Raw genomic sequence first — 19,811 nt, 5'->3', positions numbered from 1 at the left:
GGTTGCCATTTCCTCCTCCAGGGGATCTTCCCGACCCAGAGATCAAATCCAGGTCTCCCTCATGGCAGGCAGATTCTTTACTGTCTGAGCCACCAGGGAAGCTCATGGAAATCTATAAACTCAGACTTTTTTATTGTGGTGGGTAATGAAACTTGAGTAGGACTCTGTGAGACTGTCAGGTACGAGGCCTCTTGTGTTGGCTCCCCCATCTCTGGTAGGCAAGACTCCAACCTCCACGACCTTCCCTAAGTTCCAAAGGGCAGATTCTAACAAGATGCTAATCAAGGGAGGAGCAGCCAAGAAACCACCCTAGGCAAGACTAAAGGGACCAGAGAAGCTCATTAAGATTAGGAGACCACCTGAGATCCTATACTCTAATCTTGTCAGCAACCCCACCCTTGGGAAGTATTGTTACAAAATTTCTCAATTACCTCTCCAAGTTGGGGCACACAGTTTTTAAAGGTAGGAGCCCGCTGTGTCCCCGCTTTGTCTGGCAAAGTAATAAAGGTCACCTTTTTTTTTTTTTCCCACTGCACCACAAGGCAGTCACGTGAGATCTTGTTTCCCTGACCAGAGATCAAACCTGCACCCCCTGCATTAGAAGGTCTGAGTCTTAACCACTGGACCACCAGGAAAGTCCCAAGCAATCTTTTCCTACTTCTCCCAAAACTCTGCATCCGATATTTGATTCATCATCAGTGTACAGAGACTGAGCTTTCGGCATCAGTAATTATATATATTTTTCTATACCGTAGAACAGTTGTAATCCCAATTTTCCCATTATCTCAAGTCACCAAGCATTTCACTGCATTTTAGTTCATTTCAGTCACTCAGTTGTGTCGAACTCTTTGCGACCCCATGAATTGCAGCACGCCAGGCCTCCCTGTCCATCACCAACTCCCGGAGTTCACTCAAACTCACGTCCATCAGTCGGTGATGCCATCCAACCGTCTCATCCTCTGTCGTCCCCTTCTCCTCCTGCCCCCAATCCCTCCCAGCATCAGACTCTTTTCCAATGAGTCAACTCTTGACATGAGGTGGCCAAAGTACTGGAGTTTCAGCTTCAACATCATTCCTTTCAAAGAACACCCAGGACTGATCTCCTTTAGAATGGACTCCTTGCAGTCCAAGGGACTCTCAAGAGTCTTCTCCAACACCACAGTTCAAAAGCATCAATTCTTCAGTGCTCAGCTTTTTTCACAGTCCAACTCTCACATCCATACATGACCACAGGAAAAACAATAGCCTTGACTAGATGGACCTTTGTTGGCAAAGTAATATCTCTGCTTTTTAATATGCTATCTAGGTTGGTCATAACTTTCCTTCCAAGGAGTAAGCGTCTTTTAATTTCATGGCTTCAGTCACCATCTGCAGTGATTTTGGAGCCCAGAAAAATAAAGTCTGACACTGTTTCCCCATCTATTTCCCATGAAGTGATGGGACCGGATGCCATGATCTTCGTTTTCTGAATGCTGAGCTTTAAGCCAACTTTTTCACTCTCTTCTTTCACTTTCTTCAAGAGGCTCTTTGGTTCCTCTTCACTTTCGGCCATAAGGGTGGTGTCATCTGCATATCTGAGGTTATTGATATTTCTCCCGGCAATCTTGATTCCAGCTTGTGCTTCCTCCAGCCCAGTGTTTTTCATAATGTACTCTGCATAGAAGTTAAATAAGCAGGGTGACAATATACAGCCTTGACGTACTCCTTTTCCTATTTGGAACCAGTCTGTTGTTCCATGTCCAGTTCTAACTGCTGCTTCCTGACCTGCATACAGGTTTCTCAAGAGGCAGGTCAGGTGGTCTGGTATTCCCATCTCTTTCTTTTCCACAGTTTATTGTGATCCACACAGTCAAGGGCTTTGGCATAGTCAATAAAGCAGAAATAGATGCTTTTTTGGAACTCTCTTGTTTTTTCAATGATCCAGCAGATGTTGGCACTTTGATCTCTGGTTCCTCTGCCTTTTCTAAAACCAGCTTGAACATCTGGAAGTTCACGGTTCATGTATTGCTGAAGCCTGGCTTGGAGAATTTTGAACATTACTTTACTAGCTTATGAGATGAGTGCAATTGTGTGGTAGTTTGAGCATTCTTTGGCATTGCCTTTCTTTGGGATTGGAATGAAAACTGACCTTTTCCAGTCCTATGGCCACTGCTGAGTTTTCCAAATTTGCTTGCATATTAAGCACAGCACTTTCACAGCATCATCTTTCAGGATTTGGAATAGCTTAACTGGAATTCTATCACCTCCACTAGCTTTGTTCCTAGTGATGCTTTCTAAGGCCCACTTGACTTCACATTCCAGGATGTCTGGCTCTAGGTCAGTGATCACACCATCGTGATTATCTTGGTCGTGAAGATCTTTTTTGTACAGTTCTCTGCATATTCTTGCCACCTCTTCTTAATATCTTCTGCTTCTGTTAAGTCCCTACCATTTCTGTCCTTTATCAAGCCCATCTTTGCATGAAATGTTTCCTTGGTATCTCTAATTTTCTTGAAGAGATCTCTAGTCTTTCCCATTCTGTTGTTTTCCTCTATTTCTTTGCATTGATGGCTGAGGAAGTCTTTCTCATCTTTTCTTGCTCTTCTTTGGAACTCTGCATTCAGATGCTTATATCATTCCTTTGCAATATCATTGCATTTAGTAGTACTTCACTTTTCTGGGTGCTGAAATTACCTTAAAGTTTCCCTAATCTGTTGATAACCAGGATAACTGTCATAACTAGAGGGAGTATAGTTAGAATGAGAATCTATGTCTACTGGCTTCCCTGGTGGCTCAGTGGTAAAGAATCCACCTGCCAATGCAGGAGATGCAGGTTCAATCCCTGGGTTGGGAAGATCCCTGGAGAAGGAAATGGCAACCCAATCCAGTCTTCTTGCCACGGAAATCCCATGGACAGAGGAGCCTGGTGGTCTACAGTCCATGGGATAGCAAAGAGTCAGACGTGACTTGGTGCCTAACCCCTTTATCTATTAAAGAGACTTTATCCCAGCCACTCAAATGGTTGGCTAATTTCCTGATTACCAGTGAGTAAGAATTTCTTGATTCAACTTCATCTAGCTTCACCTGATTTTTGAAAGTTTGCTTGGGCAGAATTTTCGCACCTATAAGAGACCTGCCACCTGTCAAACATTTGCAGTTTTGTTGATATTTTAAATCTGTACCATTTCCCCAGAAGTGGGTTTCCTTCCTAGGTTTTTCAGTTTCCTTACAGATGTTCTCCATTTCTCAAAGTGTGTTTCATGGAACTCTATTTTTACATGACTTTCAAATATGTGTCTTTTTAAAGTTTGCTTCTTAAGAAGCTGGGAAATTCTGCACAGAATCTCTGAAAAGTTCCCAATGCGTGTTTTAAAAATGAATGTCCAAAATAAATAAATAAATAAAAATGAATGTCCATAATGAATCTTTAAGAGAGTCTAGTATGCCTTTATTAGCATAAGAAAAAAACTTTACAGGAGCTTTTATACATTACTGGGGTGGTGGTGGTCAGGACTGGATGGGCGGCTGCTGAACCCTTTGTGGAGTTTCCTCTGTAGTGTCGTGCTTTCTACAGTTACTGCTGCAGCTTTAAGTACCTTAAAGCTTCTGGTATCAACATTTTAGGGAAATGGTAGGCTGTTTGGGTGGGTTTTGCGTGGAGGACAAGGGTAGTCTTTTGATATTCATTTTTTGATTTTTGAGCTTTTCTGCTCATCCACTCCAGTATTCTTGTCTGGAGAATCTCAGGGACGGGGGAGCCTGGTGGGCTGCCGTCTATGGAGTCACACAGAGTCAGACACGACTGAAGCGATTTAGCAGCAGTAGTCACCACAGAATGCAACTTAGCAATTGTAGGCTTAGAAAGTACTTTTGGGGAGTTTCCTGTACTTGGGGAGTGGTCCTGTAGTTTGGACTTCACACTTCCATGGCAGTGGGCACAGGTTTCATCCCTGATTGCTGAGCTAAGATATGGCATGCTGAGGGCCAAAAAAGTATTTATTTAATGATATATCAAACAATATTCATCATGTGCTTTGTGTCAGTGAACAACACTCTGATTGCACTAATATTTCAGTTGCACAATAGGACACCTCCTTCTTTTGCAACCTCCATGTCCAATCACCCCTAGTTTTACATCTTAATTACTCTTGATTACACAAATTTTTTTCTACCATCTTAGCCTACTACCTATCCTGACCATTCTGCAGTAGAGGGAAGGCAGAGTGAGGAGAAATTTCTAGACATCTCAGGTTTTTTTCATTGTTTTTTTTTTTTTTTTTTAATGTTATATATTTTTAAATTTTTATTGGTATATAATTTATTTACAATGTTGTATTACTTTTGGCTATACAGCATGGTGAATCAGTTATACATACACATAAACTCACTGTTTTTTAGATTCTTTTCCTATATAGATCATTACAGAGTATTGATTAGAGTTTCCTGTGTGTTATATAGCAGATCCTTCTTAGTTATCTATTTTATATACAGTAGTATGTATTTGTCAGTTCCAATCTCTCAATTTATCCCTCCCCTCATTTCCTCCCTGGAAACCATAAGATTGTTTTCTACATCTGTAACAACTCTATTTTTGTTCTGTAAATAAGTTCATTTGCACCATTTTTTTTTTGATTCCACATATAAGTGATATACAATATTTGTCCTTCTCTGTCGGGCTTACTTCACTCAGTACAACCATTTGTAGGTTCAGTTTTTTGCTTTGAGTGACTAAGTAGATAGTGGAGTTATTTTACAGAATAAAGAATATTTGCTTTTCAAAAACTGAGTTTGATTTTCTTATGCCTATATGGGTGCAGATGTTTTGCTGGGAATTATTTTAGAAGAGAGGCCTAACTAAAGAAGTAGATTTAGAAGACGTCAACAAAGAGAGGAACAAAGAAAAGATAGAAGATGTCAACAAAAAGATGACAGTGGAATATAGAGGTGCAGATTAGAGTTCTTTTAATAAATTATATATATAATTTTATATCATTATAAAAATTATATATATATATATAAAATGAATTGAGGAAAAAGCCCACAGATATGACCTAGAGAATACCATCATTTAAGGGACAAGCAGAGGAAAAGGAAGTTCAAAGAAACCAAAGAAGATTAGTAAGTGTTAAGTCTGCACTTTCTCTAGCCACCCACTTGCTCTCCAACAGGGAACTTAATTTTTTTTAAAGCCTGAGTATATTCTTTTAGAGAAGTTTCATGAATGTTTAAGCAAACATCTGATATCTATACTGCAATCTGCTACCATGTTCAGATCAGATCAGTCACTCAGTCGTGTCCGACTCTTTGCGACCCCATGAATCACAGCACACCAGGCCTCCCTGTCCATCACCAACTCCCAGAGTTCACTCAGACTCACGTCCATCCAGTCAGTGATGCCATCCAGCCATCTCATCCTCAGTCATCCCCTTCTCCTCTTGCCCCCAGTCCCTCCCAGCATCAGAGTCTTTTCCAATGAGTCAACTCTTCACATGAGGTGGCCAAAGTACTGGAGTTTCAGCTTTAGCATCATTCCTTCCAAAGATATCCCAGGGCTGATCTCCTTCAGAATGGACTGGTTGGATCTCCTTGCAGTCCAAGGGACTCTCAAGAGTCTTCTCCAACACCACAGTTCAAAAGCATCAATTCTTTGGCGCTCAGCCTTCTTCACAGTCCAACACTCACATCCATACATGACCACAGGAAAAACCATAGCCTTGACTAGACGAACCTTTGTTGGCAAAGTAATGTCTCTGCTTTTGAATATGCTATCTAGGTTGGTCATAACTTTCCTTCCAAGGAGTAAGTGTCTTTTAATCTCATGGCTGCAGTCACCATCTGCAGTGATTTTGGAGCCCAGAAAAATAAAGTCTGACACTGTTTCCACTGTTTCCCCATCTATTTCCCATGAAGTGATGGGACCAGATGCCACGATCTTCGTTTTCTGAATGTTGAGCTTTAAGCCAACTTTTTCACTCTCCACTTTCACTTTCATCAAGAGGCTTTTTAGTTCCTCTTCACTTTCGGCCATAAGGGTGGTGTCATCTGCATATCTGAGGTTATTGATACTTCTCCCAGCAATCTTGATCCCAGTTTGTATTTCTTCCAGTCCAGTGTTTCTCATGATGTACTCTGCATATAAGTTAAATAAACAGGGTGACAATATACAGCCTTGACGTACTCCTTTTCCTATTTGGAACCAGTCTGTTGTTCCATATCCAGTTCTAACTGTTGCTTCCTGACCTGCATACAAATTTCTCAAGAGGCAGATCAGGTGGTCTGGTATTCCCATCTCTTTCAGAATTTTCCACAGTTTTTTGTGATCCACACAGTCAAAGGCTTTGGCATAGTCAATAAAGCAGAAATAGATGCTTTTCTGGAACTCTCTTGCTTTTTCGATGATCCAGCAGATGCTGGCAATTTGCTCTCTGGTTCCTCTGCTTTTTCTAAAACCAGCTTGAACATCAGGAAGTTCACGGTTCACATATTGCTGAAGCCTGGCTTGGAGAATTTCGAGCATTACTTTACTAGCGTGTGATGACACAAAGATAAACCATGAAAAGACCAAAATGGCAAGGAGCTGAGGCCTCCAGCCAACAGCCATGTAAGGGCGCCATCTTGGAAGCAGGTCCTTCAGCCCCAGTCCAGCCTTTAGGTGAGAAGAGCATCTATGAAGCCCCTTATGTGACTGAAATCACATGAAACACTCAGGACAAGAACCACTTTGCTAAGCCACTCCCAAATTTCTGACACAAAAACTGTGAGATAATAAATATGTTCTGAATAAGCTGCTAGGGTTTGGGGCTAGGTGATTTGTAACTAATACAATAAAGAGAAATAGAAGTTTCTGGTTTCAGTTTTCATTTTCCTTAAGCCTTAATCATCCAGATTTTTTATTCTTCCCTTTTTAGGTTTTTATTATAGATTATTTTGGGGGGACTTCCCTATAGCTCAGAGGGTAAAGAATCTGCAGTGCACGAGACCAGGTTTCGATCCCTGGGTCAGGAAGATCCTCTGGAGAAGGGAATGGCAACCCACTCCAATATTCTTGCCTGGAGAATCCCATGGACAGAGGAGCCTGGCAGAGTATAGTTCATGGGGTTGCGAAGAATCAGATACTATTGAGTGACTAGCACTACTACTGTAGATTTTTTTAAATTTATTTATTTTTAATTAAAGGATAGTTACAATCTTGTATTGGTTTCTGCCATACAGCAACATGGATCAGCCACAGGTATACATATTTCCCCTCCCTCTTGTGCCTCCTTCCCACCTCCCACCCCATTCCAATTCAGATTTTATAGATGAGTGAATTTAAGGCTCAGACAAGTTAATATATGCATTCTAAGTTACAGTGTTTAAGTGATAGAGCTATGAACATTTTTGGTTTTCTGACAAAAACAATGTTCTTTGTACTCTCTCAATAGCCTCTAATAATTACAAATAATTTATTTTTTTTAATTAAGTTACTGCTGTAGATAAACAGGTCCTCTCAGTCAATAAACTAGGCACTGGTGATATAAAGGTAGATGAGGCAAATTAAGTAGATTCAGTATGAAGCAGAACTGTGAGATGAGGACTTTCCTGGTGTTCCAGTAGTTAAGAATCTGTCTTTCAATGCAGGGGACACGGGTTCAGCCCCTGGTTGGGGTACTAAGATCCCATGGGCTGCAGCATAACTAAATCCACATACCACAACTAGAGAGCCGCTGCACCACAACGAGGATGCAGCCCAGTGAAAAAAAAATTGCTTAACATTAATATTAAAAAACAAAAATGAACTGTGGAATCGTATTATACAGAGATAATTTTTTGATGAGAGTCGTGGATGTGAGAAGGCTCAGAAAAACAGAAAGAAAAAGCATCAGAAATATTTTGGCAAGAGAGAAGTTTCAAGTCAGACAGAGAAGGAGAAATATCATATGACATCCCTTATATGTGGAATCTAAAAAGAAATGATAGAAATGAACTTACTTACAAAACAGAAAGAGACTTGCAGAGTTAGAGAACAAATTTATGGTTTCCCTGTACATGCTGCTATATATAAAATGGATAACCAACAAGGACCTACTGGATAGCAACAGGGAAGCCTGTTCAGTGTTATGTGGCAGCCTGGATGGGAGGGGAGTTTGGGGGAGAATGGATCCATGTATATGTATGGCTGAGTCCCTTTGCTGTTCACCTGAAACTATCACAACACTGTTAATTTGCTCTGCCCCAGTATAAATAATACAGAGGATGAGATGGTTGGATGGCATCATCAACTCGATGGACGTGAATTTGAGCAGGCTCCAGGAAGGCTCAGGGAAGCCTGGCTTGCAGTCCATGAGGTTATAAAGAGTCAGACACGACTAAGAGACTGAACTGAACTAAATACAAATAAAAAGTTAAAAAAAAAAAGAGAGAAGTTTGGAGACTGACAAAATTTGTATCTACCTCAGAGATTAGTCAAGAGTCAAGAGAGATTTATCCTTCTTCTAGAATGGTAATCATAGGCATGCCTTCTAAGAATAGGTAATCATAAATATAGTAATTATTTAATGTTATCTCTTTATTTCAAATTTTAGGTCCTTCCCATATTGTTCCATAACTTTATTACATAGTTCTTAGGATGCTTATCACTCTCATTTTTATCACTTATCCATACCGGCTTCCCAGATCATAAATTTAATCGTCAAATTAGTAAAAATGTTTAAATGGAGAATAAAGAGACAGGAGGTAAGGGATGAGGAGCTTGGAGGAATATGTTCAATTTATGAAACAAAGCAACAGATGTAATAAATAAAATCTGACTTGGGAATTGCCTGGCAGTCCAGCAGTTAGGCCTCTGAGCTTCCACTCTCCCACTGCAGGGCACACGGATTCAACCCCTGGTTGGAGAACTAAGATCCCACAAACCGAGCAGCGAGGCCAAAAGAAAGTAAAAAAGCCAGAAAAGTGAAAAACCTTGGCTCTCAGCCCCAGAGAACCAAAACAAATGAGTCTTTCTAAAAAATTAATGATTTGCACTATTCTTCCTGTATAATAAAAGGAAATACATCAGTTCATGTGAGAAACTGCCTCTACTGTATCTTTGAGAGTTTTTTTTCCCCTAATATCCCATTTTTATAAAAATAATAAATGCTGTTTTTCATGGCAGTTTTAAAAAATGAATCGACAGTCTTCAAACAGACATCTGATAGGATGCCACCTGATCTATGACCCCCAAAGAGACTGCCTTATCCCCATGCCAACCCAGGAAGGCAAGCCAGACTGAACCAGTCTGACCCTATTATGGAAAGTGATCCTATGTCGCTTACTGCTTACTGGCACACCCTGCATTCTTTGGGGGGAGCAGGGGGAGGAAAGAGCACATTTCTCTTTAGTTTCATTTCTGCCATGGTGTTGCCTGTCTGACCCTGGCCAACTGCAAAAGGTTTCTGTTTCCTAGCCTCCGTGTTATGCAAACACATCATGTGTTCACCATTTCCTCTTCTTCCTTGGCACATGTCTGGACTTGTCTCTTAGCCACTCTTAGAGCTAGGTGGGGCCTCAGGTCTGATCTTTGCTGAGTGACCTTTGCAAAGGTCAGAAGTGATATTTGCCATCTCCAGTCCATGATTCTGAAAAAGACATTTCACACTGCAAAATGCTTTCTTTCTCTGTGTGGCGCCTGACCCGCTCCCACCTCCTGTGAGCCAGCTGATGTAGAGAACTCAACAGAGGACTCCAAGGCCATAGGAGATGGTGCAGTTACCAGATGGAAGGAACTGAGGCCCCTGAGTTACTTCAGGGAGAAACAATATTTACCCAAGTGACATTAGACTGCAAAGGGAGTGAGAAATAAGCCTTTTCTATGATTTAGCGACTAAACAACAGCAACAATGTGCAGATACTAGATTGTCCTGTATTTCCCTTTAGCATCTTCTGAGAAATTGGCACCATGTCATTATCTAGCTTGAAGTCACAGCCAAAGTCCCTACATGTCAAATCCAAGATGGGCTCTCTTGAGTCTCATTTCCTGGGATTCAGGTCCTTGTATGCCCCACCCCCTCCACCACTGAATCATGGCTAGCCAGTGTGATCCAAGAACACTGGAGAAGAAATACTATATGGCTCTCAGACTCGGCAATTTCCACCTTGGTCCATCTTAGGCCACTTGCTCTGTAGGAAGCCAGCCACTGTGTCATGAGGACATTTAAGTAGCACTGTGGAGATACCTGCCGTTGTTTAGTTGCTAAGATCTGTCCGACTCCTTTGAAACCCCATGGGCTGTAACCTGGCAGGCTCCTCTGTCTATGGGGTCCTCCAGGCAAGAATATTGGAGTGGGTTGCCATTTCCTTCTCCAGGGGATCTTCCTGACCGAGGGATCGAATCCGCATCTCCTACACTGGCAGGTGGGTTCTTTACCGCAGAGCCACCAGGGAAGCCCATGGAAAGACCTACACGGTGAGAAACTGAGACCTCCCACCACCCACAGGTGCCCACTTGCAGCCACGTGTGTGCCCCCTGGGAAGCACATTCTGTGGCCTCAGTCGTGTCTAGAGATGACTGCGATTCTGGCTGACAACTTGGCTGCAACCTCATGAGATATCCTGAGCCACCAACACACAAGTGACTCCTGAATACCTGACCCAGAGAAATGGTGACATCATAAATACTCACTGTTATTTTAAGCCTGCAAAGTAGTGGGGAAATCTGTGATACAGCAGTAGATAATACTATCTGTGATACTGCTGCTTGTGAAAATCTCTACAGGGACTTCCCTGATGGTCTAGTGGTGCAGACTCTATGCTTCCAAAGGAGGGGGCGCAGGTTTAGTCCCTGGTCAGGGAACTAGATTCCATATGCCACGACTCAAAGTTCACATGCCACAACCAAACATCTCACATGCTGCAAAGAAGACTCGGCACAGCCAAATAAATAAATAAGCAAAAATAAAATATTTTTTTCTAAAGAGAATTTCTATATTGTTTTTAAAAATCTTTCCCTCAGTATTATTGAACATAACTGATATATAACATTGCATAAATTTAAGTGTACAACGTAATGACTTGATATATGTTGCAAAATGATTACCAAATTAACTAAGTGGCCACCTGATGCAGAGAGCTGACTCATTTGAAAAGACCCTGATGCTGGGAAAGATTGAGGGCAGGAGGAGAAGGGGACGACAGAGGATGAGATGGTTGGATGGCATCACCAATGCAATGGAAATGGGTTTGGGTGGACTCCGAGAGTTGGTGATGGACAGGGACACCTGGCGTGCTGCGGTTCATGGGGTCATGAAGAGTCGGACACGACTGAGCGCCTGAACTGAACTGAACACATCTATCATCTCACATAGTTACACTTCTTTGTGTGCAATAAGAACTTTTAAGATCTACTCTTAGAAAATCTCAGGTACACTACACAGTACAAACTATAATTATCATGCTATACCTTACCTTCCCAGAATTTATTAGTCTCAAAACTGCAGCTTTGCCCAGGAATTCCCTGGCGGTTAAGAACTCTGTGCTTTCACTGCCAAAGGCCTGGGTTCCATCCCGTGTCAGGGAACTTAGATCCAACAAGCCACTAGGCTCAGCAAAAAAAAAACACTGTGAAAATGTGTACTCTCTGACAACTTTCACTTCTGTCCCTGGTAACCACTAACCTGCTCTCTTTCTATGAGTTCAGTTTTTCTAGAGTCCACATGTTAGTGAGACCATATAGTAGCTGTCTTTGTCTGACTTATCATAAATAGCAAAATGCCTTCAAGTTTCATCTATGTTGTTGCAAAGGGCAGGATTTCTTCTTTTTCATGGCTATGTAACATTCTATTGTGTATATACATACCACAGTATACCACATCTTCTTTATCCACTCATCTACTGGCATATACTTAGACTATTTTTGTGTCTTGGCTATTGTAAACAATACCACAAGGAACATGGAAGTGATTTCATTTCCTTCAGGTGTATAAGGATTGCTTTGGCCCTTAAGATCTTTTGTTGTTCCATACAAAATTTAGAATTTTAAAAAAATTTTGTAAAAATGCCTTTGGAATCTTGATAGGGGTTGCATTGAATTTATAGATGGCTTTGTGTAGTAGGGATTTTTTTTAACAATATTAACTCTTCCAATCCATGACCATGGGATCTTTCCGTTTATTTGTGTCTTCTTCAATCTGTTTCATCAATGCCTTATAGATTTCCGTGTACAGATCTTTCACATCCTTGGTTAAATTATTTCATATCCTTGGTTAAATTAGTTCCTAAGTATTTTACTGTTTTTCATGTTATTGTAAGTGGAATTGTTTCCTTTAATTCCTTTCCAGATGATTTGCCGTTAGTGTATAGAAATATACAAAAATATCTAAAAATATCTCAATTCTAATGGTGCTTACTCTTTAGAGGGTCATCAGGGCCTATTCATGAAACAGTATGTACACAATAATTCATTCTATTCATCTCCAAGTCATAGGAAGTTGTACCATCCCCGTCGCTAAAAGGATATAGGGTGGAATCATTTGGTAATGACAATTTTGAAGAGTAAGTCTGAACACTATGAGCTGATTCTGATATCTTCTTGAAATATGTAAGCAGGGAGGGAGACCCTGAAATAAAAAAATAGGTTAGAATAATAGTTTTCTTAATGCCAGGAACATTTTAAAACATCATTTGGAAGACCACTGAGCTACTTGCAAGAGATACAAATGGGTCACCTACATTCCTTCAGTAAGATGACACACATCAAAAAGGAAAAAGGATATCTGCAATTCAGTGTAACCAGTATGCATCGTAACAACAACAGTGATGATGATGATTAAATCTAATTATGGCGCCACCTATATCTTGAGCTTTCCTGGTGGCTCAGTGGTAAAAAATCTGCTCGCCAAACAGGGAATGCAGGTTTGATCCCTGGGTTGGGAAGATCCCCTGGAGATGGATATGGCAACCCACTCCAGTATTCTTGCCTGGGAAATCCCATGGACAGGGGAGCATGGCAGGCTATGGTACATGGATCACAAAAGAGTTGACCATCACCTATATCTTAGATCAGTTTATCCATTCCCTTTCCCCTCTTATTTGCCACAAAGAGGTTATCTTGCTCTCACATTTTAAAAAGATAAGTCAATAACTAAATCTCAATATAAATGGCAAAGTGATGGTGAGAAGAGCACATATTAAAATAATCAGGAGAGAACTTTGAAGAAAGATGCTTCTTTTTGCATCAGAATCTGTCCATTGCAGTAACTTACTAAAATGATACAGTAGAGTTCCAGTGCATACAAGTTCATCCACAGAGGGGGATATCTTGGCCAGTGAGCTTCTTTCCCACGGGGGTAGTTGACAAAATTCCTCCAGCAGTACTCATACTCTAAGGAAACACAAATCTTGGTTCATTCAACACATACAACAGAAAGTTGAATCCAACTTAAAGATATACCATATATAAATCCCTCTGGCCTATTTCCTGCTGGAGAAGGGCTAGATTCTTCCAGCATCCCTAAAAAGAACTGGAGTGGGTGGCCATTCCCTTCTCCAGGGGATCTTCCTGACTCAGGGATAGAACCTGGGTCTCCTGCTTTGCAGACAGATTCTTTACCCTCTGAGCGACCAGGGAAGTTTCCCAAAAGGAACTCAGCGATTCATTGTAAGATGGTAGAGAGGGGGCTTTGCTTGTGGCTCAGTGGTAAAGAATCCACTTGCCAATGCAGGAGATATGGTTCAGTCCCTGATCCGAAAGCCACAACTATTGAACCTGTGCTCTAGAGCCCAGGAGGCACAACTACTGAAGGCTGAGCACCCTAGAGACCTTGCTCAGCAACAAGAGAAGCCACCACAATGAGAAGCCACAGCACCGCGAGTGGAGAAGAGCTCACGCAGTGACAAAGACCCAGCACAGCCAAAAATAAATTAATTAATTAATAAAATAAATAAGGAGCGAGGAAAAGAGCCATTTCTTTGATGCTTTCTTTGCTATGAATTTCAGAAGTGGGTTTTTATTCTACTTTGGGCTTTCACTTCTGAGACTTCCAGTCCGGGATAATCCAGTCCCCTGGCCTAGAAACATACCACCACCACCACAGCCTCTCATAAACACCTAAGATTCTTGGTGTGTTGTTTTCACCTGGGGCTCTCATGACCTGGATAGTCACACCGCTCTGAACCAGGTCTTTGAGTCCTTGCCGGTTTTGCGGATCCATGTGCTGGAAAAGCCGTGCTATGTAAATAACTAGGGTCACGTTAGGATGCTGATTCAAAAATTCTCTAATGGCCTTGGAGCATTCCCAGCAGGGACTCCAGGACAAGTACCAGAAGATGAAGCAGCGGATGGATGGGCAAAAATATCTTTCTGAAGCAATTTTTTCTATAAAATTGCGTTCAACATGCTTGGTGGTGTTTTTGCCCGAGTGTCGCCAGACGTCCCGGTTGTTGCCCCATTGGATTTCATAGAGCAGACAGGCCTCTTTACAGAATTTTCTGGGGTCAAAGGAGAATTCAAATTCCCAGGGTTCAATTCTTCTCCTGAAATATAAAAAGCACCCCCCCCCATGTTGTCATGTCATCATTTGAGAGAAGACAAAAGGAGAGGAGGGTGGCAGAAGATGAGATGGTTAGATAGCATCACCAACTCAATGGACACAAATTTGAGCAAACTCTGGGAGACAGTGAAGGACAGGGAAGCCTGGTGTGCTGTCATCCGTGGGGTCGCAAAGAGTCCGACATGACTTAGCGACTGAACAACAGAAATAATTTCTTCTCCTTTTCTATCAGGCAAACCTAAAACATGATATCTCAGGAATTTTTTTTCTATTCTGTATCTCAAAGTTATCTGGGGAGGTCTGTTTGCATTATCAGAGTTTCTCTCACAAACAGGGAAGAGGTTTTTCCCAACTCACGTTCTTGGGTTACCACTGTCTATTACCACTGCTTGGTAGTCTTGAATTCAGGTGTAAATATGTCTCTGTGTCTCTTTTAAAGTTTTCTTACTATATTCTAATCTTATTTATTTTGTCCTCACAGCTTACAGAATCTTAGTTTCCACCACTAGGGATCCAACCTGGGCCCTCTGCGGTGAAAGCACTGACTCCTAACCACTGGACTGCCAGGGAAGTCCCTCTGAACTTTCTGTCTCACACTTAGAGGTGACCTGTCCCACTCAATCTTCATTATTCCTCAATGGAATAGTTTTTGGTTTTCTTTTTTCTTTTTCAGGTGTGGAATCCTCAAATTGCCAACAGGAGTCTATTACCAACTCTGAGAAGAAAGTAATTTAGCCTCGGGATTCTTCCACATTCAATTCTGTGTATACTAATTCCTCATAAGAAAGAAATTAAAATTTCTCTCGAGGACATCTTTAGACATAACACTCTCTGTGGGTCAAAGTTATGACTCAGGGAAAATTCAGAATTTTTCCAAGGACTCTGCAGTATGGTTGAGTCATAAGTGTATTACATTCTCATATTCTCCACTCATTCCTAAAGGATCACTTAATTTATTTTATAGAGTAATCCTTCCACCCATCAAGAGATAATATGTTCCCTGACAAATCTCTCTGTTCTAGACATGGATGAGGGCAGCGGGGAGGAAGGAGAGGGTGAGATGAATGGTGAGAGTAGCATGGAAGCGACTCAGGGAATGCAAACCAGGGCACTTTAACAACCTAGAGAAGTGGGATGGGGTGGGAGGTGGGAGGGAGGTTCAAGAGGGAAAGGACACATGTACATCTATGGCTAATTCATGTTGATGTATGGCAGAAATGAAACCAATATTGTAAAGCAATCATCAATCAATTAAAAATAAATGCAGTTTTTAAATAGGTCTAGGAAATTGCCTGGCAGTCCAGTGCTTAGGACTCCATTCTTCCATTGCTGGGGGACCTGGGTTCAATCCTTGATTGGGAAACTAAGATCTCCCAAACTATGTGGAATGGTAAAATTAAAAAAAAAAAAAAAAAGGTCTAGAAAAGGGGCATAGGGTTTAAAATAGGAAGATCAAAGTGACAAACCAGTTTGCTGAAGTTTTCACTAATTTCTATGAAAACTTGTGATTTAAAGGGAGAAAAACAATAGTAAGAGAAGAACAAAGGAGAGCTGGAAGATACTTGTTTTCAACTGAAACCAAAAGGCATAGGAGGGAAGACACAGGAAGCAATAGTAAGCGTAAGGAATGGAGTTGCAAAAACAAAGAATGGGAGCATCAGAAAAGAGCAAAGGAACAATAAGGAAATTATAGTCCTCCCCCTCCTAAATGCTCATCTATTCTGGGTTGAATTAAATGTGCACTATGATAGTAGAATTCTTACCTCAATGTGGGATCTCCCGCTGGAGGACCTGTTGACCAAGAGAGGATCATGTCAAGTAACACCCATATGTACAAATCGAACCACTAAGAAAAAAGGCCCTGTTCTTCTAAATCCACCAATCATATCAGAAAATGCAGTTGGAAGATTCTCTCTTGGAATTTCCCTGGTGGACCAGTGGTTAAAACTCCCTGCTTGCACTGCAGGGGCAGGGGTGCAATCTCTGCTTTCGAACCTAAGATGTGGCATACCGCACGGTGTGGCCAGAATCAAAAGCCAACACACACAAAAAGGTATCAGGTGCCAAGTAAATGTGTCTAAAGCACTGTTTTAGTCATCTCTATGTTATTCACAGGGCTTCCCAGGTTGCTCAGTGGTAAAGAATCTGCCTGCCGATGTGGGAACTGCAGGAGACTCGGGTTTGATCCCTGGGTCTGGAAGATCCCCTGGAGGGGGAAATGGCAACCCACTCCAGTATTCTTGCCTGAGAAATCCCATGGAAAGAAAAGCCTGGTGGGCTATAGTCCACGGGGCTGCAAAAAGTCACACACAATTGAACACGCACGCATGCTAGTCACAAATTCTCCAAATATTTTGTCTTATTAAAAAAATACACAGTAAACTATTAAAAACCATAATGGAAAAGAAAAAATCTAAAATAAAAAAAAAATCAACCTCAATTTCCTTAGCTGGGCATTCAAGGCTGTCAACAATATGTCTTCAAATTTGTTTTTGAGGGTAGGCAGAGGGATAAATTTGGGAGATTGGAATTGACATACACACATTACTATATATAAAATAGATAATAAGGACCTACACTGTATAGCGCAGGGAACTCTACTCAGTGCTCTGTAATGACCTATATGGGAATAAATCTAAAAGGAGTGCATGTATATATATAACTGTTTCACTGTGCTGTACACTTGAACCTAACACAACATTGTAAAGCAACTATAGTCCAATTTAAAAAAAAGCAAATTTGCTTTCTAATCACATTGCTGATTGCTTCCAAAAACTCTTCTGTAGCCTAATCAATTCATTCATTATATTCCACACACAATCTTTGGAAAATTCTCTTAAACTCCTGGTGTCAGTCAAACAGGAATCTCCTTCTCTTTGCCAACCAAAATTCTGCCCTTTCAAGACCAAGTTCAAAACCCACCTCATCTGAAAATCATTTCCTTCCACCACCTGGTGTTCTTCCTTCCCCACGAATTTTTCTAACACTAAGTAATGGAACCTTAAATAATCCATTAATATGCCCTGGTGCTAGAACTTCAGCTGCTATCTTAAATTTTCATCTAGGAGTCATATTTTTTAACTTAAGTCTTTTTATTATGATGAAACAAGCATCTGATCAAAATCATTTACAGTATGAACAGGTGGTATTAATAATCACACCACCACCGATAAGAACTCCTGTTTAAGAATAATAGGAAGATATTAATAAATAGGAAAGTTGGAAAATGTTCATGAATACAAGCATGAACCAGACACATACACACACACATATAGGCAAGCACACACAGAGTTTTGGAGTTTTTCAAGAATATGAAGATTTCGGGCCCCCGACCATTTACCTCTGTCAGAAGCCATGGTGCTCTGTCTCTGGACTTTTTCCTCTGGAGTTATATTGTGCTAATTGCTGCTGCCAGCAACTTGCCCGAACATAGTTTCTGCAGGTGTGACCACTGCCACCTGTTTGATCAGAGGATGACTCATTCCTGAGTCTCAGGCAGATACTAGGTATCTAGACCGTACAGAGATCAAACTAGTCAATCCTAAAGAAACCAACTCTGACTGTTGCTGAAGCTGAAGCTCCAATACTTTGGCCACTTGATGCAAAGAGCCGACTCATTGGAAAAGACTCTGATGCTGGGAAAGGTTGAAGGCAAATGGAATAGGGGGTGGCAGAGGATGAGATGGTTAGATAGCATCACCAACTAAATGGACAAACTCTGGGAGGTGAAGGACAGGAAAGCCTGGCATGCTGCAGTCCATGGGGTCACAAAGAGTTGGCCATGACTTAGTGATTGAACAACAACAACAACAACAGACTGTGCAGATAGGTAGCAGATGAAGAGGGCAGTTGGTGGGGGTCGATAAGAAAGCTTAGGATGCAGATAATTAATCTTGTAGCCTAATTCACTGCGGATGAATGTAGGGATATCTCCCTTTAAAGTTAAACCAAGACTGACACATCGCTGTTTACTGGAGAGAAGAGAGGAAGAAGAAAAGGAAGAGCCAATTGGCTTGGTTCTGTGACCTGAAGGTTTTCATTGGTATGTGGTGAAACAGTGAGGCCTTGCCCTTCTGCCATTATTCATTAATTTCTAACTTCCTCTTATTTTGCTCTTCACCCCAGAATCTCTTGGAAAGGGGAGGGGCATTACAGATGCAAAATCAAAAGAACTTTGGTCTCTGAGTCAGGGAATTATAACTAAACAAGTTTCAGGTGATTTCTCTTGCTTCATGAAGCTAAGATTAAGTGTATGGCCCCATCCACTTCCGCTTCCTTATCTGCCTTGAAGAAATGAATACTATACTCCCTATCGCCTTTGCCTCCTGTTGCCTGAACTCTGAGTTCAGCTCCTCTGGGTTTGAGCAAACACACTCCCAGAATTGAGGTCACCCTCAAGACCTAAGGCTCTCTCTAGAGCTTCCCTGGTGGCATAGAAAGTAAAAAATCAGTCTGAAATGTGGGAGACCTGGGTTCTATCCCTGGATTGGGAAGACCCCCTGGAAGAAGGCATGGCAACCCTCTCCTGGAGAATCCCCATGGACAGAGGGGCCTGGAAGGCTCATGGGGTGGCAGAGTCAGACACGACTGAACAACTAAGCACAACACAGGGTCTCAGAACTACAGCCCCTGTACTTTAAGTCTCAAATTCTATGAACCCTACACCTAAGCTCTAAACATAAGATTTTCTTAATCACAAAATCAAGCTGGAGCTGGACAAGATGAAGCAGATGTTTGGAGTGGCAGGCGATAGTTTTGAAGAAGGGGCAGAAATGCCACATCATAACTAAAGGTCCTTCAGGAGCCAAGTCCATGGGGTCACAAATAGTCGGACACAACTGAGCGACTGAACTGAACTGATCCCTGGAACGTATACATATGTTGCCTTACAGTAGCACAGTAAACTTTGCAGACTGACTAAGGTATGAATCTTGCAGTAAGATCAACCTGAATTATACAACTGGTCTCAATCTTAAAGACTTTTATTTATTTATTTTTCTGGCTGCACTTCTTGGCACGCAGAACTTCCCTGACCAGAGATTGAACAGTGGAAATACAGAATCTTAAGCAGTGGACCCCTAGGGAAGTCCAAAGACTTTTATAAAAGGTAGGCAAAGGTCTTCCCAGGTGGTTCGGTGGTAATGAATCTGTCTACCAATGCAGGAGACATGCGTTCTATCCCTGATCCTGGAAGATCCCACGTGCCCCTAAGCTACAACTATTGAAGCCTGTGCTCTAGAGCCAGGGAACCACAACTACTGAGCTAACAAGCCATAGAGCCTGTGCTACACAACAAAAGAAGCCACCGAAATGAGAAGCCCCTGG

At 41.6% G+C, this 19,811-nt stretch overlaps 1 protein-coding gene across 1 annotated transcript; it reads right to left on the bottom strand.

Moving 5' to 3' along the window:
* Window positions 1-10,946: 10,946 nt before the first annotated feature.
* APOBEC1 (apolipoprotein B mRNA editing enzyme catalytic subunit 1) lies at window positions 10,947-17,842 on the bottom strand. The gene is made up of 5 exons (XM_027543413.1): window positions 17,827-17,842; window positions 16,250-16,277; window positions 14,072-14,469; window positions 13,200-13,318; window positions 10,947-12,554 (listed from the first exon to the last, which is right to left on the bottom strand). The coding sequence occupies exons 1-5, from the start codon at window positions 17,840-17,842 to the stop codon at window positions 12,405-12,407; spliced, it is 711 nt and encodes a 236-aa protein (XP_027399214.1). The 3' UTR covers window positions 10,947-12,404.
* Between the last annotated feature and the right edge of the window lie 1,969 nt (window positions 17,843-19,811).

Source organism: Bos indicus x Bos taurus, chromosome 5 (genome assembly GCF_003369695.1).
Source record: "Bos indicus x Bos taurus breed Angus x Brahman F1 hybrid chromosome 5, Bos_hybrid_MaternalHap_v2.0, whole genome shotgun sequence".
NCBI lineage: Eukaryota > Metazoa > Chordata > Mammalia > Artiodactyla > Bovidae > Bos > Bos indicus x Bos taurus.
The sequence above is the reverse complement of the archived record's forward strand: the minus strand, read 5'-3'. Positions and strand labels throughout refer to the sequence as shown.

What these genes read in the sequence shown, in the direction of transcription:
- APOBEC1 (XM_027543413.1), bottom strand. An exon ending in CCAGGTCATGAGAGCCCCAG is followed by an intron (nt 13,319 to 14,071) that starts GTGAAAACAACA and finishes GTGTTTCCTTAG; the next exon opens with AGTATGAGTACTGCTGGAGG. An exon ending in AACTCTACTGTATCATTTTA is followed by an intron (nt 12,555 to 13,199) that starts GTAAGTTACTGC and finishes TTTTTATTTCAG; the next exon opens with GGTCTCCCTCCCTGCTTACA.